The sequence below is a fragment of the Mustelus asterias genome, unplaced genomic scaffold (assembly GCF_964213995.1).
Source record: "Mustelus asterias unplaced genomic scaffold, sMusAst1.hap1.1 HAP1_SCAFFOLD_3023, whole genome shotgun sequence".
In the NCBI taxonomy this organism is placed as follows: Eukaryota; Metazoa; Chordata; class Chondrichthyes; order Carcharhiniformes; family Triakidae; genus Mustelus; species Mustelus asterias.
Window position 1 is genome coordinate 17,353 of NW_027592968.1, and position 24,420 is coordinate 41,772.

The 24,420-nt window shown below is 51.0% G+C and overlaps 1 protein-coding gene across 1 annotated transcript in view; it reads right to left on the reverse strand.

The window, feature by feature from the left end:
* LOC144490214 (PHD finger protein 23-like) overlaps window positions 1-18,420 on the reverse strand; it is a 34,729-nt gene extending 16,309 nt beyond the window's left edge. Inside the window, exons 1-4 of the mRNA XM_078208009.1 lie at window positions 18,313-18,420; window positions 16,558-16,589; window positions 10,066-10,158; window positions 6,131-6,707 (exon numbers count right to left, since the gene is read on the reverse strand). Of these exons, the coding sequence (XP_078064135.1) occupies window positions 6,131-6,707; window positions 10,066-10,158; window positions 16,558-16,589; window positions 18,313-18,331 (721 nt within the window). The 5' untranslated portion in view covers window positions 18,332-18,420. The remainder of the gene's footprint in view (window positions 1-6,130; window positions 6,708-10,065; window positions 10,159-16,557; window positions 16,590-18,312) is intronic.
* Between the last annotated feature and the right edge of the window lie 6,000 nt (window positions 18,421-24,420).

Sequence of the window (24,420 nt, forward strand, 5' to 3'; positions counted from 1 at the left end):
GGTTTATTTGGTATCACAAGCTTTCGGAGTGCCTGATGAAGGAGCAGCGCTCCGAAAGCTTGTGATTCCAAATAAACCTGTTGGATTTTACCCTGGTGTTACAAAGAACGAACAAAGAACAATACGGCACAGGAACAGGCCCTTCGGCCCTCCAAGCCCGCACCGCTCCTTGATCCAAACTAGACCATTCTTTTGTATCCCTCTATTCCCACTCCGTTCATGTGGAACGATGGAACATCGACCCTCTGGGGGGGAGAATTCCAGAGATTCAGAACTCTCCGACTGAAGAAATGTCTCCACATCTCAGTCTTAAATGGCCGCCTCTTTCTCCTGAGACTGTGCCCCCGTGTTTCAGATTTCCCCGACCAGCGGAAATCAATCTCTCAGCGTCCACCCTGTTAAACCCCCTCAGAACCCCTCAGGGGTTGGAGTTTCAGAGCCGTGGGGTTATGCTGCAACTGTACAGGACCTTGGTGAGACCACATTTGGAATATTGTGTGCAGTTCTGGTCACCTCACTATAAGAAGGATGTGGAAGCGCTGGAAAGAGTGCAGAGGAGATTTACCAGGATGCTGCCTGGTTTGGAGGGTAGGTCTTATGAGGAAAGGTTGAGGGAGCTAAGGCTGTTCTCTCTGGAGCGGAGGAGGCTGAGGGGAGACTTAATAGAGGTTTATAAAATGATGAAGGGGATAGATAGAGTGAACGTTCAAAGACTATTTCCTCGGGTGGATGGAGCTATTACAAGGGGGCATAACTATAGGGTTCATGGTGGGAGATATAGGAAGGATATCAGAGGTAGGTTCTTTACGCAGAGAGTGGTTGGGGTGTGGAATGGACTGCCTGCAGTGATAGTGGAGTCAGACACTTTAGGAACATTTAAGCGGTTATTGGATAGGCACATGGAGCACTCCAGGATGATAGGGAGTGGGATAGCTTGATCTTGGTTTCAGATAAAGCTCGGCACAACATCGAGGGCCGAAGGGCCTGTTCTGTGCTGTACTGTTCTATGTTCCATGTTCTAGAATCCTGTAGGTTTCAGTGAGATCACCTCTCATTCTTCTAAACCCTCAGAGAATATGAGATCAATTTTCTCAGACTTGTCTTGTTGAAGTTGTACAAGACATTGGTAAGGCCACACTTGGAATACTGTGTAGAGTTCTGGTCACCCTATTATAGAAAGGATATTAAACTAGAAAGAGTGCAGAAAAGATTTACTAGGATGCTACCGGGACTTGACGGATTGAGTTATAAGGAGAGGCTGGACGGACTGGGACTTTTTTCCCTGGAACGCAAGAGACTTAGAGATAATCTTATAGAGGTCTCTAACATAATGAGGGCATAGATCAGCTAGATAGTCAACATCTTTTCCCAAAGGTAGGGGAGTCTAAAACTAGAGGGCATAGGTTTAAGGTGAGAGGGGAGAGATACAAAAGGGTCCAGAGGGGCAATTTTTTCACAGAGGGTGGCGAGTGTCTGGAACAAGCTGCCAGAGGTAGTAGTAGAGGCGGGTACAATTTTATCTTTTAAAAAGCATTTAGTGACATGGGCAAGATGGGTATAGAGGGATACGGGCCAAATGCGGGCAATTGGAACCAGCTTAGCGGTTACATTACATTTACAGTATAATTCACACCTAAATTTGATCCTCCAAAATCCATCATCTCGCATTTGTCTGGATTAAACTCCATCTGCCGTTTCTGTGCCCAAGTCTCCAATCTATCGATATCCTGTTGTTATCCTCTGACAATCCTCGGCACTATCAGCAACTCCACCAGTCTTCATGTCATCCGCAAACTTACTAATCAGACCCCCCCACATTTTCCTCCAGATCATTTATATATACAACAAACAGAGGTCCCAGCACTGATCCCTGCGGAACACCACTAGCTACAGATCTCCATTCTGTACAACACCCTTCCACCGTTACTCTGTCTTCTACAACCAAGCCAGTTCTGTATCCATCCAGCCAACCCCGAATCCCATGTGATTTTAACTTTTGTACCAGTCTGCCATGTGGGACCTTGTCAAACGCCTCACTAAAGTCCATATAAACTACATCCACGGCCCTTCCCTCATCAATTATCTTTGTCACCTCTTCAAAAAACTCAAATCAAGTTGGTGAGACACGACCTTCCCCGTACAAAACCATGCTGCCTGTCACTAACTGTACAGGACCTTCGTGAGACCACATTTGGAATATTGTGTGCAGTTCTGGTCACCTCACTATAAGAAGGATGTGGAAGCGCTGGAAAGAGTGCAGAGGAGATTTACCAGGATGCTGCCTGGTTTGGAGGGTAGGTCTTATGAGGAAAGGTTGAGGGAGCTGGGGCTGTTCTCTCTGGAGCGGAGGAGGCTGAGGGGAGACTTAATAGAGGTTTATAAAATGATGAAGGGGATAGATAGAGTGAACGTTCAAAGACTATTTCCTCGGGTGGATGGAGCTATTACAAGGGGGCATAACTATAGGGTTCGTGGTGGGAGATACAGGAAGGATATCAGAGGTAGGTTCTTTACGCAGAGAGTGGTTGGGGTGTGGAATGGACTGCCTGCAGTGATAGTGGAGTCAGACACTTTAGGAACATTTAAGCGGTTATTGGATAGGCACATGGAGCACACCAGGATGATAGGGAGTGGGATAGCTTGATCTTGGTTTCAGATGAAGGTCGGCACAACATCGTGGGCCGAAGGGCCTGTTCTGTGCTGTACTGTTCTATGTTCTAACTGGCCCATTTTTCTCCAAATGTGCAGATATCCTGTCCCTCAGTATCTTCTCCACTGATGTCAGGCTCACCGACCTAGAATTTCCTGGATTATCCCCGTTCCCTTTCTTAAACAAGGGAACAGCATTGGCTACTCTCCAGTCCTCTGGAACCTCACCTGTGGTGAAAGAGGATGTGAAGATATCTGTTAAGGCCCCAGCTATTTCTCCCCTTGCCTCCCGCAGTAACCTGGGATAAAAGCCATCCGGACCTGGGGACTTGTCTACCTTAATTCAGGATACTTAACCCTCCCTCCTTGGATATATTGACATTCTCTAGAGTGTTCACACACCTAACCTCAACAGCCATCATGTCCTTCTCCTTGGTGAATAGCGATACAAAGTACTCATTAAGGATCGCACCCACTTCCTGTGGCTCCACGCACACCTTCCCTCCATTGTCCTCGAGTGGGCCTACTCTTCCTCTTGCTCCTAATATTGCTCCCTCCACAGACGATGCCGGATCTGTCAGGATTTCCAGCACTTTCTGCTCTTATTACTACACATTACAACCACCCTCCACCTTCAAGTGGCCAGTCCTAGAAAGTTAAGCAGCATCACAAAGACCACTCCCAAAAGGAGACCGAGATCATGTCACCAATTCCAGTGCCTTCCATGCTCCCACTGCTGGAGTCCTTAACTGGACACCAGCTACCTGCCAATGACCACCTTGTGCCAAATTCAACTCGACTCTGCTACACATTTGACCCACTAAAATGATTCCAATTCCTTTGAGTGAGCAGCCCTCCGGCTAAAGAACAAAGTGTTTTAATGCTTCACCTGCTCAGCATGTCCCAGGACACTTTATAGAATCATAGAATCTGGAAGGAACCCATTCGGCCCATCGAGTCTGCACTGACTCTCTGACAGAGCATCTTACCCAGGTGCTCTCCTGTACCCTGTCCCCGCAACCCCACACATTTACCATCTACCTAATCTACACATCTTTGGACCATAAGATATAGGAGAATTAGGCCACTCGGCCCATCGAGTCTGCTCCACCATTCAATCATGGCTGATATTTTTCTCATCCCCATTCTCCTGCCTTTTCCTCCATAACCCCTGATCCCCTTATTAATCAGGAACCGATCTATCTCTGTCTTAAATACGCTCAATGACCCGGCCTCCACAGCCTTCTGCGGCAAAGAGTCACCATTCTCTGGCTGAAGAAATTCCTCCTCATCTCAGTTTTAAAGGATCGTCCCTTTAGCCTGAGGTTGTGCCCCTTGAGTTCTCGTCTCTCCTACTAGTGGAAACATCCTCTCCACACCCACTCTATCCAGGCCTTGCAGAATCCTGCAAGTTTCAATAAGATCCCCCCCTCATCCTTCTAAACTCCGAGTACAGACCCAGCGTCCTCAACCGTTCCTCAAACGACAAGCTCTTCATTCCAGGGATCATTCTTCTGAACCTCCTCTGAACCCTTTCCAAGGCCAGCACATCCTTCCTTAGATACGGGGCCCAAAACTGCTCACAATACTCCAAATGGGGTCTGACCAGAGCCTTATACAGCCTCAGAAGTACATCCCTGCTCTTGTATTCTAGCCCTCTCGACGTGAATGCTAACATTACATTTGCCTTCCTAACTGCCGACTGAACCTGCACGTTTGCCTTTGAGAATCCTGAACAATGATTCCCAAGTCCCTTTGTGTTTCTGATTTCCTCAGCATTTCCCCATTTAGAAAATAGTCTCTGCCTCCATTCCTCCTTCCAAAGTGCATAACCTCACACTTTTCCACATTGTATTCCATCTGCCACTTCTTTGCCCACTTTCCTAACCTGTCCAAGTCCTTCTGCAGCCCCCCTGCTTCCTCAATACTACCTGTCCCTCTATACATCTCTATCATCCGCAAATTTAGCAACCAAGGCCTCAGTTCCATCTTCCAGATCACTAACGTAGATTGTGAAATGTTGTGGTCCCAGCACCGACCCCTGAGGCACACCACTAGTCACCGGTTGCCATCCTGAAAAGGACCCCCTTATCCCCACTCTCTACCTTCTGTCTGTCAGCCAGTCCTCTATCCGTGCCAGTACCTTGCCTCAAACACCAAGCTTATTTAGCAGCCTCCTGGAAGCCACCTTGTCAAAGGCTTTCCGGAAATCACATCGACTGGCTCTCCTTTATCTAACTTCTTCATTAACTCCTCAAAGAATTCTAAGATTGTCAGATATCACCTCCCTTTGGCAAAGCCGTGCTGACTAGGGGATACTAAAGGTCAATTTAGCATGGCCAATCCCCCTAACCTACACATCTTTGGACACTAAGGGGCAATTTAGCACGGCCAATCCACCTAACCTCCACATCTTTGGACACTAAGGAGCAATTTAGCATGGCCAATCCCCCTAACCCACACATCTTTGGACACGAAGGGGCAATTTAGCATGGCCAATCCACCTAACCGGCACGTCTTTGGACACTAAGGAGCAATTTAGCATGGCCAATCCCCCTAACCTACACATCTTTGGACACGAAGGGGCAATTTAGCATGGCCAATCCACCAAACCTGCACATCTTTGGACACTAAGGGGCAATTTAGCATGGCCAATCCCCCTAACCTACACATCTTTGGACACGAAGGGGCAATTTAGCATGGCCAATCCCCCTAACCCACACATCTTTGGACACGAAGGGGCAATTTAGCATGGCCAATCCACCTAACCTCCACATCTTTGGACACTAAGGAGCAATTTAGCATGGCCAATCCCCCTAACCCACACATCTTTGGACACGAAGGGGCAATTTAGCATGGCCAATCCACCTAACCGGCACGTCTTTGGACACTAAGGAGCAATTTAGCATGGCCAATCCCCCTAACCTACACATCTTTGGACACTAAGGGGCAATTTAGCATGGCCAATCCACCAAACCTGCACATCTTTGGACACTAAGGGGCAATTTAGCATGGCCAATCCCCCTAACCCACACATCTTTGGACACAAAGGGGAAATTTAGCATGGCCAATCCACCTAACCCGCACATCTTTGGACACAAAGGGGAAATTTAGCATGGCCTATCAACCTAACCTGCACGTCCTTCGGACTGCGGGAGGAAACCCACACAAAGACGGGGAGAACCCCACACACGGAGACAGTGACCCAAGGCCCGAATCGAACCCGGGTCCCTGGCGCCGCGAGGCAGCAGGGTCATCCAGACTCGAAACGTTGGCTCTATTCTCTCTCCACAGATGCTGTCAGACCCGCTGAGATTTTCCAGCATTTTCTGCCGAGGCAGCTTCAGATTCAGTCCTATGTGAAATCCCAGCCAGCTACCGAAAGGAAACTGGACAGACTCTCACCCGCCGGGCGGTTTTCTTTGTTGTTTAAGACCCAAAAATTTTTAAAACTGGGCGGAAATATTTGCTCTAAACTGACCTGATTCCACCATGATGTCTTCATCCATGATGCGGGTTTCACCTTCACTGGAGCTGCTAGCCCCATCGTGGCTGTTTCCCATACAGAGGGACTCTTTGATTTCCAGCGGATAGTTCTCAGAGTAAGCCACAGCTGTTTCCACCCTCAGCGGCTCGGGAAGAAAACTCGCCTTCACCACCTCCTCGTCCGAGTCCGTCTCACTCAGCGACGCCTTAACCTTCTTCTCCGCCCTCTCTTTCTTCACCTTCCACTTCTTCCTCCTCTTGATGCGGGAGAAGCCGGACTTCTCCCGGTCCGGCGCCCGCTGCTTCTCCGCCTCCGCGCCCCAGACCTTCTTGCGCTTCTCCTTCTTCTGTTGGGGGGCCGGGTAGAGGGAGTCCCTGAGCTGCAGCCGCTCCAGCAAGCCGCCTGCTGGCTTCAGCTGCCGGAAGCCGTTCCTCTTGGCGGAGTTGGCCTTTTTCACAAAGTTCTGGATGGTGTCAAAGTCGACGGATTGGGTGGAGTCCCAGCTGTCGCTGTCCAGGACGCTCTCCGTCGGCGCAGGCGAATTCGAACTCGATGGCGTCCAGTCACACTCCTGAGAGAATTCGGAGCGAGGGGGAGAAGGAGAGAGAGGAGAGGATCACAACGGTGCCACGGCATGTTTACAGAATCGGGGAGAGGTTTGTATGTCAGTGCACAAAGAACAATACAGCACAGGAACAGGCCCTTCGGCCCTCCAAGCCCGCGCCGCTCCCTGGTCCAAACTAGACCATTCTTTTGTATCCCTCCATTCCCACTCCGTTCATGTGGCTATCTCGATAAGTCTTAAACGTTCCCAGTGTGTCCGCCTCCACCACCTTGCCCGGCAGCGCATTCCAGGCCCCCACCACCCTCTGTGTAAAATACGTCCTTCTGATATCCGTGTTAAACCTCCCCCCCCTCACCTTGAACCTATGACCCCTCGTGAACGTCACCACCGACCTGGGGAAAAGCTTCCCACCGTTCACCCTATCTATGCCTTTCATAATTTTATACACCTCTATTAGGTCACCCCTCATCCTCCGTCTTTCCAGTGAGAACAACCCCAGTTTACCCAATCTCTCCTCATAACTAAGCCCTTCCATACCAGGCAACATCCTGGTAAACCTCCTCTGCACTCTCTCTAAAGCCTCCACATCCTTCTGGTAGTGTGGCGAAAAGAACTGGGCGCAGTTTTCCAAATGTGGCCGAACCAACATTCTATACAACTGCAACATCAGACCCCAACTTTTATACTCTATGCCCCGTCCTATAAAGGCAAGCATGCCATATGCCACTACCTTCTCCACCTGTGACGTCACCTTCAAGGATCTGTGGACTTGCACACCCAGGTCCCTCTGCGTATCTACACCCTTTATGGTTCTGCCATTTATTGTATAGCTCCCCCCTACGTTAGTTCTACCAAAATGCATCACTTCGCATTTATCTGGATTGAACTCCATCTGCCCTTTCTTTGCCCAAATTTCCAGCCTATCTATATCCTTCTGTAGCCTCTGACAATGTTCCTCACTATCTGCAAGTCCAGCCATTTTAGTGTCGTCCGCAAACTTACTGATCACCCCAGTTACACCTTCTTCCAGATCGTTTATATAAATCACGAACAGCAGAGGTCCCAATACACAGCCCTGTGGAACACCACTAGTCACAGGCATCCAGCTGGAAAAAGACCCTTCCACTACCACCCTCTGTCTTCTGTGACCAAGCCAGTTCTCCACCCATCTAGCCACCTCCCCCTTTATCCCATGAGATCCAACCTTTTGCACCAACCTACCATGAGGGACTTTGTCAAACACTTTACTAAAGTCCATATAGATGACATCCACGGCCCTTCCCTCGTCAACCATTCTAGTCACTTCTTCAAAAAACTCCACCAGGTTAGTGAGGCATGACCTCCCTCTCACAAAACCATGCTGACTATCGTTAATGAGTTTATTCCTTTCGAAATGCGCATACATCCTATCTCTAAGAATCCTCTCCAACAACTTCCCGACCACGGACGTCAAGCTCACCGACCTATAATTACCCGGGTTATCCTTCCTACCCTTCTTAAATAACGGGACCACATTAGCTATCCTCCAGTCCTCTGGGACCTCACCTGTGTCCAGTGACGAGACAAAGATTTGCGTCAGAGGCCCAGCGATTTCATCTCTCGTCTCACTGAGCAGCCTGGGATAGATTCCATCAGGCCCTGGGGATTTGTCAGTCTTTATATTCCCTAAAAAACCTAATACTTCCTCCCTTGTAATGGAGATTTTCTCCAACGGTTCAACACTCCCCTCCGAGACACTCCCAGTCAACACATCCCTCTCCTTTGTGAATAGCGACGCAAAGTATTCATTTAGGATCTCCCCTACTTCTTTGGGCTCTAAGCATAATTCCCCACTTTTGTCCCTGAGGGGTCCGATTTTTTCCCTGACAACCCTTTTGCTCCTAACGTATGAATAAAATGCCTTGGTATTCTCCTTAATCCTGTCTGCCAAGGACATTTCGTGACCCCTTTTTGCCCTTCTAATTCCTCGTTTGAGTTCTTTCCTACTTTCTTTGTATTCCTCCAGAGCTCCCTCCGTTTTTAGCTGCCTGGACCTAACGTACGCCACTCTTTTCTTTTTGACCAATCCCTCAATTTCCCTGGTTATCCACGGTTCTCGAATCCTACCCTTCCTATCCTTTTTTACAGGCACATGCCTGTCCTGCAGCCCTAACAACTGTTCCTTAAAAGACTCCCACATGCCAGATGTGGATTTACCCTCAAACAGCCTCTCCTGCTCGCTGCAGGACTGATGTCACGCAGGGAAACCATGACCCAGGGGCAGGTGGAGGCCTCAGGGTGGCACAGGGGGCAGCACGGGGGGGCACAGCGGTTAGCACTGTTGACTCACAAAGAACATTACAGCACAGCAACAGGCCCTTCGGCCCTCCAAGCCTGCACCGACCATCTGAACTAAAACCCCCGACCCTTCCGGGGACCATATCCCTCTATTCCCATCCTATTCATGTATTTGTCCAGACGCTCCCTTAAAGGTCACTACCGTATCCGCTTCCACTACCTCCCCCGGCAGCGAGTTCCAGGCACCCACTACTCTGTGTAAAAAAAAAACTTGCCTCGTACATCTCCTTTAAACCTTGCCCCTCGCACCTTAAACCTGTGCCCCCTAGTAATTGACTCTTCCACCCTGGGGAAAAAGCTTCTGGGTATCCACCCACACTCCAAAGATGTGCAGGTTGGGTGGATTAGTGTCAGGGGGACTAGCTAGGGTAAATATGAGGGGTTACGGGAATAGGGCCTGGGTGGGATTGTGGTCGGTGCAGACTCGATGGGCCGAATGGCCTCCTCCTGCACTCTAGGGATCTATGAATTCAATATCTGGATCCCCCCCCCCCTCATATCCCTCGATCCCTTTAGCCCCAGGAGCTATATCTAATTTCTTCTTGAAATCACACAACGTTTTGGCCTCAACTACTTTCTGTGGGAGTGAATTCCACACATTCACCACCCTCTGGGTGAAGAAATTTCTCCTCACCTCATTCCCAGAAGGTTTACCCCCTCATCCTCAAACTGTGACCCCCTAGTTCTGGATTCCCCCACCATTGGGAACATTCTTTCTGAATCCACCCTGTCACATCCCTGCACTCGAAACGTCTGGTCCAGAAGTAGGGACGCGACCCACTGGCCCAGAGGCAGGGACGGGACCCACTGGCCCAGAGGCAGGGACGGGACCCACTGGCCCAGAGGAAGGGACGGGCCCCACTGGCCCAGAGGAAGGGACGGGACCCACTGGCCCAGAGGAAGGGACGGGTCCCACTGGCCCAGAGGAAGGGGATGCCACAAAGCCTCCCAGTCATTCACTGACAGGCTTTATGCAGCCGGGAACAAACAGAAATGGGTTACCTTAGCCCGGCTAAACGTGTCTCACCTCTCTGCAGGGCGGAATGTAACCCGTGTATGCCAGGACAAAGTTGCAGAACTGATTGAAGTCCTCCACGGTGCGTTTCCGCTTCACAGCCGGCTGCAGAATCAAACAAGGGCGAAACAGGAAGGAACGGGGTGAATACAGGAAGTCCAACAGGGTTGTGAACTCAGTACAGCCACAGGAACCGTCCAGGACGGTCGCAGGTAAACTTTATTTATCAGTGTCACAAGTAGGCTTACATTAACATTCAGTGTGGGCGGCACGGTAGCACAGTGGTTAGCACTGCTGCTTCACAGCTCCAGGGTCCTGGGTTCGATTCCCGGCTTGGGTCACTGTCTGTGTGGAGTTTGCACATTCTCCCCGTGTCTGCGTGGGTTTCCTCCGGGTGCTCCGGTTTCCTCCCACAGTCCAAAGATGTGCGGGTTAGGTTGATTGGCCATGCTAAAATTGCCCCTCAGTGTCAGGAGATGCGTAGGTTTGAGGGATTAGCGGGTAATATGTGTAGGGATATGGGAGTAGGGCCTGGGTGGGATTGTGGTCGGTGCAGACTTGATGGGCCGAATGGCCTGTTTCTGCACTGTAGGGTTTCTATGATTTCTATGATTAACGCTGCAATGAAGTTACTGCGAAAATCCCCGAGTTGCCACTGAGGGAGAATTTAGCACCCTAACCAGCACATCTTTCGGACTGTGGGAGGAAACCGGAGCACCCGGAGGAAACCCACGGGGAGAACGTGCAGACTCCGCGCAGACAGCGACCCGAGCCGGGAATCGAACCCAGGTCCCTGGCGCTGTGAGGCAGCGGCGCTAACCCACCGTGCCACCCCAGGGTAGATAATCAACACTTACAAAAGGAAATTCCTCCATCGCGTGCGTCGCACATTCACAAACCAAACTGCACAGCTTTGAAACTTGCACCTTTATTGTTCCCTGCGATGGTGCCCAGCCCTAGTTGGCCTTGCTCAGTGTCTCACTCGGCCGTTTCAGGGGGGCAGCTTGAGAGTCAGAGAACATAGAACAGTACAGCACCGAACAGGCCCTTTGGCCCACGATGTTGTGCCGAGCTTTATCTGAAACCAAGATCAAGCTATCCCACTCCCTATCATCCTGGTGTGCTCCATGTGCCTATCCAATAACCACTTAAATGTTCCTAAAGTGTCTGACTCCACTATCACTGCAGGCAGTCCATTCCACACCCCAACCACTCTCTGCGTAAAGAACCTACCTCTGATATCCTTCCTATATCTCCCACCACGAACCCTATACTTATGCCCCCTTGTAATAGCTCCATCCACCCGAGGAAATAGTCTTTGAACGTTCACTCTATCTATCCCCTTCATCATTTTATAAACCTCTATTGAGTCTCCCCTCAGCCTCCTCCGCTCCAGAGAGAACAGCCCTAGCTCCCTCAACCTTTCCTCATAAGACCTACCCTCCAAACCAGGCAGCATCCTGGTAAATCTCCTCTGCACTCTTTCCAGCGCTTCCACATCCTTCTTATAGTGAGGTGACCAGAACTGCACACAATATTCCAAATGTGGTCTCACCAAGGTCCTGTACAGTTGCAGCATAACCCCACGGCTCTTAAACTCCAACCCCCTGTTAATAAAAGCTAACACACTATAGGCCTTCTTCACAGCTCTATCCACTTGAGTGGCAACCTTCAGAGATCTGTGGATATGGACCCCAAGATCTCTCTGTTCCTCCACAGTCTTCAGAACCCTACCTTTGACCCTGTAATCCACATTTAAATTTGTCCTACCAAAATGAATCACCTCACATTTATCAGGGTTAAACTCCATCTGCCATTTTTCAGCCCAGCTTGGCATCCTATCTATGTCTCTTTGCAGCCTACAACAGCCCTCCACCTCATCCACTACTCCACCAATCTTGGTGTCATCAGCAAATTTACTGATCCACCCTTCAGCCCCCTCCTCTAAGTCATGAATAAAAATCACAAATAGCAGAGGACAAAGCACTGGGCACTCTGCTAGCAACCTGCCTCCAGTCCGAAAATTTTCCATCCACCACCACCCTCTGTCTTCGGTCAGACAGCCAGTTACCTATCCAATCGGTCAACTTTCCCTCTATCCCACACCTCCTCACTTTCATCATAAGCCGACCATGGGGGACCTTATCAAACGCCTTACTAAAATCCATGTATATGACATCAACTGCCCTACCTTCATCAACACACTTAGTTACCTCCTCAAAAAATTCAATCAAATTTGTGAGGCACGACTTGCCCTTCACCAATCCGTGCTGACTATCCCGGATTAATCCGCATCTTTCCAAATGGTCGTAAATCCCATCCCGAAGGACCTTTACCATCAACTTACCGACCACCGAAGTAAGACTAACTGGTCTATAATTACCAGGGTCATTTCTATTCCCTTTCTTAAACAGAGGAACAACATTCGCCATTCTCCAGTCCTCTGGCACCATCCCCGTGGACAGTGAGGACCCAAAGATCAAAGCCAAAGGCTCTGCAATCTCATCCCTTGCCTCCCAAAGAATCCTAGGATATATTTCATCAGGCCCAGGGGACTTATCGACCTTCAGTTTATTCAAAACTGCCAGGACATCCTCCCTCCGAACATCTACTTCCTCCAGCCTATTAGCCTGTAACACCTTCTCTTCCTCAAAAACAACCACATTGCTGTGATTACATGTAGGCCAGACCAGATAAGGGCCAGGTGGCACAGTGGTTAACACAGCTGCCTCACAGTGCCAGGGACCCGGGTTCGATTCCTGGCTCGGGTCATTGTGCAGACTCCGCACAGACATTCCCCCCGTGTCTGCGTGGGTTTCCTCCGGGTGCTTCGGTTTATCATAGAAACCCTACAGTACAGAAAGAGGCCATTCGGCCCATCGAGTCTGCACCGACCACAATCCCACCCAGGCCCTACCCCCATATCCCTACATATTTTACCTGCTAATCCCTCTAATCTACGCATCCCAGGAGACTAAGGGGCAATTTTTTTTAGCATGGCCAATCAACCTAACCCGCACATCTTTGGACTGCGGGAGGCAACCGGAGCACCCGGAGGAAACCCACGCAGACACGAGGAGAATGTGCAAACTCCACACAGACAGTGACCCAAGCCGGGAATCGAACCCAGGTCCCTGGAGCTGTGAAGCAGCAGTGCTAACCACTGTGCTACCGTGCCGCCCAATCCGTTTCATCCCACACTCCAAAGATGTGCGGGTTAGGGGGATTGGCTATGCTAAATTGCCCCTTAGTGTCCAAAGATGTGCAGGTTAGGGGGATTGGCCATGCTAAATTGCCCCTTAGTGTCCAAAGATGTGCGGGTTAGGTGGATTGGCCATGCTACATTGCCCCTTAGCGTCTCAGGATGTGTTGTTAGAGCGATTAGTCGGGTAATTATGTGGAGTTACGAGGGATAGGGCCTGGGTGGGACTGCGGTCGATGCAGACTCGAAGGGCTGAATGGCCTCCTTCTGCACTGTAGGGATTCTATGATAAATTAGTGAACGTAATGGATTTTTAACAACAATCCACAAGTTTCACAGTCACCGTTACAGAGACGAGCTTTTAATTCCAGACTTATTAACTAATCGGGTATAAACCCTCAATAAGGCCTTGCTGGGATTTGAACAGGAGTCTGTGCAGCTTAGTCCTGGCCTCTGGATTAAGAGTCTGGTAACCTTACCAGGAAACTATCCCTCATAGTATCCCATGTTTAGAGGAAGGAATTGAAGGTCAGGGGAAAAGATGTTAGGAGAGTTAGGCACTGGTAGTGCACCTAACCCACCAGAACAGAGGGCACAACCTCAGGGTAAAGGGACGACCCTTTAAAACGGAGATGAGGAGGAATTTCTTCAGCCAGAGAGTGGGTGAATCTGTGGAACTCTTTGCCGCAGAAGGCTGTGGAGACCAGGTCATTGAGTGTCTTTAAGACAGAGATAGACCAGTTTGTGATCAATGAGGGGATCAGGGGTTATGGGAAAAAGGCAGGAGAATGGGGATGAGAAAAATATCAGCCATGATTGAATGGCGGAGCAGACCTCGATGGGCTGAGTGGCCTCATTCTGCTCCGAGGTCTTATCTGGATTCAAATGCACTCAAGTTGAGAGGGGGAAAGTTCAAAGGGGAGGGGGAAAGTTCAAAGGGGAGGGGGAAAGTTCAAAGGGGAGGGGGAAAGTTCAAAGGGGAGGGGGAAAGTTCAAAGGGGAGGGGGAAAGTTATTATTATTTTAACAGAGAGTGGTAGGAACGGGCTTCCAGGGGTGGTGGTGGAGGCAGATACGATAGGGGAGTTTAAGAAGCTTTTGGATAAGTCCATGAATACACAAGAACTAGAGGGACATGGAGCAAGGGCAGGCGGAAGGAATTAGTTTAATTTGGCGTCATGTCCAGCACAACATTGTGGGCCGAAGGGCCTCTTCCTGTGCTGTTTGTAATTTGATTTATTGTCACATGTACTGGGACACAGTGAAAAGTATTGTTTCTTGCGCGCTATACAGACAAAGCATACCGTTCATAGAGAAGGAAAGGAGAGGGTGCAGAATGTAGTGTTACAGTCATAGCTAGGGTGTAGAGAAAGATCAACTTAATGCGAGGTAGGTCCATTCAAAAGTCTGATGGCAGCAGGGAAGAAGCTGTTCTCGAGTCGGTTGGTACGTGACCTCAGACTTTTGTATCATGTATTGTTCTATGTTCTAAATCAAATCGCCTTTTTACAGTGTCACTCACACGTTCTAGCCCATTTAGCACAGTGGGTTAGCACCGCTGCCTCACGGTGTCAGGGTCCCGGGTTCGATTCCCGACTTGGGTCACTGCCAGTGCGAAGTCTGCACATTCTTCCCGTGTCTGCGTGGGTTTCCTCCGGGTGCTCCGGTTTCCTCCCACACTCCAAAGACGTGCGGGTTAGGGGGATTGGCCATGCTAAATTGCCCCTTAGTGTCAGGGGGGGGTTAGCAGGGCAAATACGTGGGGTTACGGGGATAGGGCCTGGGTGGGATTGTGGTCATTTGCAGGCTCGATGGGCCGAATGGCCACCTTCTGCACTGTAGGGATTCTATGATTCTCTGAAAAGCCAAGCAGGAGAAGCTGATGCGGATAAACATGGATCATTCTCGGCTCCAACCCACAGCAGAGGATAACCCTGTGACTTCAAGGGAGGTTATGATGGATCTGTATAACACACTGGTGAGGCCACAGCTGGAGCACTGTGCGCAGTTCTGGTCGCCACACTAATCGGAAGGATGTGATTGCACTGGAGAGGGTGCGGAGGAGATTCACCAGGATGCTGCCTGGGCTGGAGTGTTTCCACGATGAAGAGAGGCTGGTTAGACTGGGATTGTTCTCCTTATAGCAGAGAAGGCTGAGGGGAGACCAGATTGAGGTGTACAAAATTATGAGGGAAACAGATAGGGTGGACAGGAATGAACCTTTCCCCTCAGCAGAGGGATCAGTAACCAGGGGGCAGAGATTTAAGGTGCGGGACAGGAGGTTAAGAGGGGAGAGAGAGTGGGGAGTTCCTGGCGCCGTGTGGCCACATTCCCCTCCAGTTCAATTTTCAAGTTTGCTGAAGACACCACCGTAGTGGGTCGGATCTCAAACAATGACGAGACGGAGTACAGGAATGAGATAGAGAATCTGGTGAACTGGTGCGGCAACAATAATCTCTCCCTCAATGTCAACTAAATGAAGGAGATTGTCATCGACTTCAGGAAACGTAAAGGGGAACATGCCCGTCTACATCAACGGGGACGAAGTAGAAAGGGTCGAGAGCTTCAAGTTTTTAGGTGTCCAGATCACCAACAACCTGTCCTGGTCTCCCCCATGCCGACACTATAGTTAAGAAAGCCCCACCAATGCCTCTACTTTCTCAGAAGACTAAGGAAATTTGGCATGTCAGCTACGACTCTCACCAACTTTTACAGATGCACCATAGAAAGCATCCTTTCTGGTTGTATCACAGCTTGGTCTGGGCTCCTGCTCTGCCCAAGACCACAAGAAACTACAAAAGGTCGTGAATGTAGCCCAATCCATCACGAAAACCAGCCTCCCATCCATTGACTCTGTCTACACCTCCCGCAGCCTCGGGAAAAGCAGCCGGCATAATCAAGGACCCCACGCACCCCGGACATTCTCTCTTCCACCTTCGGGAAAAAGATACAAAAGTCTGAGGTCACGTACCAACCGACTCAAGAACAGCTTCTTCCCTGCTGCCCTCAGACTTTTGAATGGACCTACCTTGTACTAAGTTGATCTTTCTCTACACCCTAGCTCTGATTGTAACCCTACATTCTGCACCCTCTCCTTTCCTTCTCTATGAACGGTAAGTTTTGTCTGCATAGCGCGCAAGAAACAATACTTTTCACTGTATGTTAATACATGTGCCAATAATAAATCAAATCAAAATCAAGTTAGATGAGGATTTGAAAGGCGGGAGTGTACAAGGCTACGCGGTGGAGTGCTGGAAATGGGATAAGTACAGATAAAACATGATGGCTAGAGTTGGCACTCACCTGGGAATCCACACCAACAGTATGCAGTGGATCTGAAAGAGAGGGAGATGACAGTTAGAGCATTGGGAGCTTTGTTCAGGCCTCAGGCACATACACTGAGGCTGTCACAACTGTTCCCTTACAGATCACCGGCTAGGCATTCTCCTACAGCCTCCACTCGAGCTCTCAATCCCAGAACACAGCATGCCTCAAACGCCACCCTCCTACCCTTCTCTCTCTCCCACCCACCAAGACACAGCAATCTCTCTCTCTTCACCCACCCTCATCTCTCCTCATTCCCTCCACCCGAACCGCAGGCAGCCTCCCTCTGTCGATACCCTCCCGACACATCCTCTGCTCCTGCCCTCTCACTCCCAACCCACCCTTATTGTGAGGCGTGGCTCAGTGGGCAGCACGCTCACTTCGGAATCACAAGATTCTGCCCTCAGCTCCCATTCCAGGACTTGAGGACAAAAATGAAGGCAGACATTGCAGTGCTGAGGGAGTGCTGCACTGTCAGAGGGTCAGCGCTGAGGGAGTGCCGCACTGTCAGAGGGTCAGTGCTGAGGGAGCGCCGCACTGTCAGAGGGTCAGTGCTGAGTGAGCGCCGCACTGTCAGAGGGTCAGTGCTGAGGGAGTGCTGCACTGTCAGAGGGTCAGTGCTGAGGGAGTGCCGCACTGTCAGAGGGTCAGTGCTGAGTGAGCGCCGCACTGTCAGAGGGTCAATGCTGAGGGAGCGCCGCACGGTCAGAGGGTCAGTGCTGAGGGAGTGCCGCACTGTCGGAGGGTCAGTGCTGAGGGAGCGCCGCACTGTCAGAGGGTCAGTGCTGAGGGAGTGCCGCACTGTCAGAGGGTCAGCGCTGAGGGGGGGGGATACTGACCACAATTCCACCCAGGACCTATTCCCGTAACCCCATACATTTACCCTAGCTAGTCCCCCTGACACACGGGAGAATTTAGCACGGCCAATGCACCCTAACCAGCACATCTTTCAGACTGTGGGAGGAAACCCACGCAGACATGGGGAGAACATGCAGACTCCACACAGACAGTGACCCGAGCAGGGAATCGAACCCGGGTCCCTGGCACAGTGAGGCAGCAGTGCCGACTACTGTGCCGTCCCCGCCCTCCAGCCGCCAAAATTATTCCCTTAAAGATGGACTGTCTGTCTGTAGGTGGGGGTGGGGTAGGTGGGGGGTGGGGGGGTTAGTGGGATCTTGCTGTGCCCGGATTGGGAACCAATGAGTACCCACCCACCCAGGGGATGGGGAAGGAGATATAGAAATGCAGCTACTCTCTGAGGACCCCCCCAACCCCTCGTCTCTCCCTCCCCGCCCCCCTCCCTCCTTCCTCGCCCCCCTCCCTCCATCACAGCCCCTCCCTCCCTCCTCTTCACCCCATTCCCTCCCTCAGGCCCCCCCGCAGCTCGCTCTGAATCCCCTCCCCCTCCCTCAGGCCCCTCAGCCTCCCGGGGACCCCCTCCCCGCGCCCGGCGGCTCCCTCCCCCTCCGGGCCCTGTCCCCCCCTCTCCCCGGGGCTCCCCCCCTCTCCCTCGCTCCCCGGGGCCCGGCTCCAGTTCTCTCTCCCCGGGGCCCTGTCCCCCCCGCGCCCCCTCTCCCCCCGCCCCTGTCCACCCTCCCCGGGCCCTCTCCCCCGCGCCCCCCGCCCCTGTCCACCCTCCCCGGGCCCGGTCCCCCCGCGCCCCCCGCCCCGGTCCCCCCGCGCTCCCTCTCCCCGGGGCCCGGGCCCCCCGCTCTCTCTCTGTGTCTCTCTCACCCTCCGCCATCTTCAGCATCCTTCCCGCCGCCACAACAACAACACCGGGAGCGCGCCCGGCCGGGGGCGCGCGCCCTGCACAGGGAGCGCGCTCTGCCCCCCCCTCTCTCTCTCTGGAGGGTCGCGCGCGCGCTCTCTCTCTCTCTCCCCCTCTCTCTCGGGCACGCGCTCTCTGTCTCCTCATCGGGGGCGCGCGCCACCCTCGCGCCCTTTTTTTCCTCCCTCGGGCGGTCCCGCGGTGACGTCACAGCCCGGCCCCGCCCATTCCGCCCCCTCACGGGGAGGAGGATAAATCTCTTCAATTCAAAACCGCCCGGTTCCGCGTTGCCGCCAATCTGACGGAAGGTTTCACCTCCTCACATCGGCTTCTGTTCATTAAATTCCTGCCGCCGGGGTGAGAACAGCCCCGGAGGGTCAAACCCCCCCGGCTCGCCCGCTGTCAATCAAGGGGCTCCCGGCCAATCTGATTGTACGTCAGCGCGTGTGTACGGCATTTGCTCCGAAACGTCAGCGCGTATGTACGGCATTTGCTCCGAAACGTCAGCGCGTGTGTCCGGCATTTGCTCCGATACGTCAGCGCGTGTGTACGGCATTTGCTCCGAAACGTCAGCGCGCGTGTGTACGGCATTTGCTCCCCGATACGTCAGCGCGCGTGTGTACGGCATTTGCTCCCCGATACGTCAGCGCGCGTGTGTACGGCATTTGCTCCCCGATACGTCAGCGCGCGTGTGTACGGCATTTCCTCCCCGAAACGTCAGCGCGCGCGTGTGTTCGGCGATGCGTGCGCATCTCTGCGCGTCAGGTGGGCAGTGCCCGTGTACGTCGGTGCGTGCGTCCAGCAATGCATGTGTCCGTTCGTGCGTCTGTCCGTACATTGCGTGATGATGTCAAAGGTGGTCCAATGTCCCGGATGTCGCTCCGTTGGACCAGGGCGGGGGAAGAAGAAGCCGACGCCATCTTGGTGATGGAGCTGCACCAAGATGGCGGCTGGGGTTGGGTTGGTTGAGAAGGCCGTTCGAATCATTCATTTTGAAGTCATTTTATTTTTTCCCCAGTTGTTAGTTGGTTGTTGTTGCTGCAGAAGACTGAACTGCTTTGGAGTATTTAACAACAAAACTGATTTCAAGTGTTTTTCAAATGTGGTTGTCAGTTTTTATGGCCTTACTATGTATTTTTTGTTTCTTCTTTGAGAGCAGACATATTTGACTATTGCTTACTGATTGACATTTAATTTATTAGATCTGCTCTGCACCTTTCCTTTCTGTGCGGAAAGAGTTCACGTTGTAATTGCAAGTTTTTTTTTACTTTTCAGGTTTGTACAAAAGTTTAATAAAACTTTTGAGCAGTAAAAAAAAAAGCTTTGGGTGAGAAATTAAGAGCTGCTTTTATTATTGCCAAGTTTTATTTGCTTCTTATTGTACCTGGTAAAGTGAAAAAATAAGCCCACACCTCCTCGAGGCCATTCCCCTTCCAGTCAATCCCTCAGGGTCTCTGAATCCCCAAATGCCTCTTTCCGCATTGAACATCTGGGATGTGTCTCTGAGACTTGTCCCACCATCCCTCCCAATGAGCAACGGGCGATGCTTTCACCTTGCGCGAGAACAAGTTCCTGCCTGCTTTCCCCTTGAGATGGTGGCGAGAGATTGGGGACAGCAGCAGCGATGGAGAAGATGTGCGGCCGGAGGAGATGGTGAGGCCCACAGTGTTATAGAGACATAGTACAGCGCAGAAAAGGCCCTTCAGCCCAACGAGCCTGCATCGGCAACAACTACCACTAAAGTCGCACTAATCCCATTTTCCAGCACTTGTCCCATAAGACCAATGTTTAAAGTTTATTTATTAGTCACAAGTAAGGCTTACGTTGACACTGCAATGAAGTTACTGTGAAACTCCCCTAGTCGCCACACTCCGGCGCCTGTTCGGGTCAATGCACCCGAACCAGCACGTCTTTCAGACTGTGGGAGGAAACCGGAGCACCTGGAGGAAACCCACGCAGACACGGGGAGAATGTGCAAACTCCACACAGACACTGATCCAAGCCGGGAATCAAACCTGGGGCCCTGGTGCTGTGAAGTAGCATTGCGAACCACAATGAAATTGTGCCGCCCCATAAGACATAGGAGCAGAACTAGGCCACTCGGCCCATCGAGTCTGCTCCGCCATTCAATCATGGCTGATATTTTTCTCATCCCCATTCTCCTGCCTTTTCCCCATGACCCCTGATCCCCTTATTAATCAAGAACCTATCTATCGCTGTCTTAAAGACACTCAATGACCCGGCCTCCACAGCCTTCTGCGGCAAAGAGTTCCACAGATTCACCACTCTCCGGCTGAAGAAATTCCTCAAATTCCATATCCTTGAATGTATCCTAAAACTCTGCCCCCTCATGTTTGACCCCCCAACCAAGGGGAACAGCTGCTCCTTACTCACCCTATCCATGCCCCTCATAATCTTATACATCTCATCAGGTCCACCCCCCCCCCCCCACCACCCAGCCCCCCCCCCACTCCCAGGCCCCCCCCAACCCCCAGCCCCCCCCATGGACATGGACAAGTTGGGCCGAAGGAAAAGGTCCTTAGGGATAGGATTTACGACCATTTAGAAAGATGCAGCTTAATCCGGGATAGTCAGCACGGATTTGTGAAGGGCAAGTCTTGCCTCACAAATTTGATAGGACTTTTTGAGGAGGTAACTAAGTGTGTAGATGAAGGTAGTGCAGTTGAGGTCATATACATGGATTTTAGTAAGGCGTTTGATAAAGTCCCCCACGGTCGGCTTATGAAGAAAGGCCAGGATGTGTGGGATAGAGGGAAGTTTGGCCGATTGGATACGTAACTGGCTATCTAACAGAAGACAGAGGGTGATGGTGGATGGAAAATTTTCAGACTGGAAACCGGTTACCAGCGGAGTGCCACAGGGATCAGTGCTTGGTCCTCTGCTATTTGTAATTTTTATAAATGACTTGGAGGAGGGGGCTGAAGGGTGGATCAGTAAATTTGCTGATGACACCAAGATTGGTGGAGTAGTGGATGAGGTGGAGGGCTGTTGTAGGCTGCAAAGAAACATAGATAGGATGCAGAGCTGGGCTGAAAAATGGCAAATGGAGTTTAACCCTGACAAATGCGAGGTGATTCATTTTGGTAGCACAAATTTAAATGTGGATTACAGGGTCAAAGGTAGGGTTCTGAAGAATGTGGAGGAACAGAGAGATCTTGGGGTTCATATCCATAGATCTCTGAAGGTTGCCACTCAAGTGGATAGAGCCGTGAAGAAGGCCTATAGTGTGTTGGCGTTCATTAACAGGGGGTTTGAGTTTAAGAGCCGTGGGGTTATGCTGCAACTGTACAGGACCTTGGTGAGACCACATTTGGAATATTGTGTGCAGTTCTGGTCACCTCACTATAAGAAGGATGTGGAGACACTGGAAAGAATGCAAAGGAGATTTACCAGGATGCTGCCTGGTTTGAGGGTAGGTCTTATGAGGAAAGGTTGAGGGAACTTGGGCTTTTCTCTTTGGAGCGGAGGAGGTTGAGAGGAGACTTGATAGAGGTTTGTAAGATGATGAGGGGGATAGATAGAGTGAACGTTCAAAGACTATTTCCTCGGGTGAATGGAGCGGTAACTAGGGGGCATAACTATAGGGTTCATGGTGGGAGATATAGGAAGGATGCCCGAGGTAGATTTTTTACTCAGAGAGTGGTTGGGGTGTGGAATGGACTGCCTGCAGGGATAGTGGAGTCAGAAACTTTAGGAACATTTAAGAAGCTATTGGATAGTCACATGGAGTACTTCGGGATGATAGGGAGGAATAGCTTGATCTGGGTTCCAGACAAAGCTCGGCACAACATTGTGGGCCGAAGGGCCTGTTCTGTGCTGTACTGTTCTATGTTCTATCAAATTCAATATCCTGATCCCTCTCCCCCGATATCCCTTGACCCCTTTCTCCCCAAGAACTATATCTAATTCCTCCTTGAAATCACACAACGTTTTGGCCTCAGCTACTTTCTGTGGGAGTGAATTCCACACATTCACCACCTCTGGGTGAAGAAATTTCTCCCCACTTCAGTCCTCAAAGGTTTACCCCTTATCCTCAAACTGTGACCCCCTAGTTCTGGACTCCCCCCACATCGGGAACATTCTTTCTGAATCGACCCTGTCTAATCCTGCTAGAATTTTATAAGTTTCCATGAGATTCCCCCTCTCACTCTTCTAAACTCCAGTGAATATAGAAGTCCCACTCCTGCCTTTCCCACATAGCCTGATAAATATTTCCCGTCTGATAGTTATCTACCTCCCATTTGAACAATGTGATTGAATCTAACTCCAGCCTGCTCAGATAACACATTCCACATCCCAGCCACTCGCTGCGTAGACAAGTTTCTGCTCGTGTGGCTGACAATTCCTTCACCAGTTGTTTTATATCAACGTCCCCGGTTCTCCACCTTTCTGCCAATGGGAAAACTATCTCCCTGTCTCCCGTGTCCCCAGGGTGTTGGATATCTTCCTGCGAGATATTCTTCAGTGTAACCCAGTTCCCTTGCTACAGAGTCTCGACGTGTATTTACTGGAGACTGCCTAAGCGACCCAGTTGGTGCACTGTAGCAGTAACTGGCCTCAGCATCAGTGGGTGCTAAAGGGGTAGCACAGTGGGTTAGCACTGCTGCTTCACAGCACCAAGGACCCGGGTTCGATTCCCGGCTTGGGTCACTGTCTGTGCGGAGTCTGCACATTCTCCCTTGTGTCTGCGTGGGTTTCCTCCGGGTTGCTCGGTTTCCTCCCACAGTCCAAAAGACGTGCTGGTTAGGGTGCTAAATTCTCCCTCCGTGTACCCGAGCAGGCACTGGAGTGTGGCGACTAGGGGATTTTCACAGTAACTTCATTGCAGTGTTAAGGTGAGCCGACTTGTTACACTAATAAATAAACTAATGTCCCTTGAGGGAAGGAAATCTGCCGTCCTTACCCCGGTCTGGCCTACATGTGACTCCAGAGCCACAGCCAATGTGGTTGACTCTCAACTGCCCTCCAAGGGGCAACTAGGGATGGGCAATAAATGCCCATCAACCAGCGACGCCCGTGTCCAACGAATGAATAAATATGAAAGGGAAATCATGTTTGACAAACCTACTGCAGTTTGTTAAGGATCAACCGGAGGAAAACCCACACAGACACGGGGAGAACGTACAGACTCTGCACAGACAGTGACCCAATCCGGGAATCGAACCCGGGTCCCTGGCGCTGTGAGGCAGCAGTGCTAACACTGTGCCACCGTGTTGCCCGCAGTAGGCAAGTTAACACTGAGGTGAGGTGAAATTACTTCCCTTTTATTTTATTCATTTGTGGAACATGGGTGTCGCTGGCTGGGCCCTGCATTTATTGCCCATCCCTAGTTGCCCTTGAACTGAGTGTCTTGTTCGGCCATTTCAGAGGGCAGTTCAGACTCCACCCCATTGGCTGTGACTCTGGAGTCACATGTAGGCCAGACAGGGGTAGGACGGCAGATTTCCTTCCCTAAAGGAACCAGATGGGTTTTTCCCATGGGTCAATGGGTCATCAGTAGATTCTTAATTCCAGATATTTTTTTATTGAATTCACATTCCACCATTGGCCCTGGCGCGATTTGAACGCAGCTGAGTTGGATTAATAATCTCGGCGCTAATACTACCAGGCCATCACCCTGTCTCACAGTGGGTCAGCACTGCCATGATGGATCGAATGGCCTCCTCCCAGCTTTAAGCGCTCTGCGATACTCATCCCGACGAGTGCTGTCAGTGGTGGGATGGGCGTGTATTCCCTTATTTGGGCAGGCATGGGTGAAGCCACAAGCTCAATGATTGAGTGAGGGGAAGGTTCCAGATTCAGACAAGGCCTGATGAGCTTCAGGAGAGCATCCCATAGATCAGACATGGTGGATTATCAGGAATGGGAACACAGTGTCCTGGACACCTGCCATTGCTTCACTTTGGGCACTGTGGAACTGTGTAACATTACATGTGAGTGATTGTCAGACATGCTGTAAAGATTCTCTGGATCAATCCCACATTTCCCCCAAACCGTGGGAGCAGGATCACACAATGGACAATTCTCCCGAAACTTCTCTGCTCGAAGGA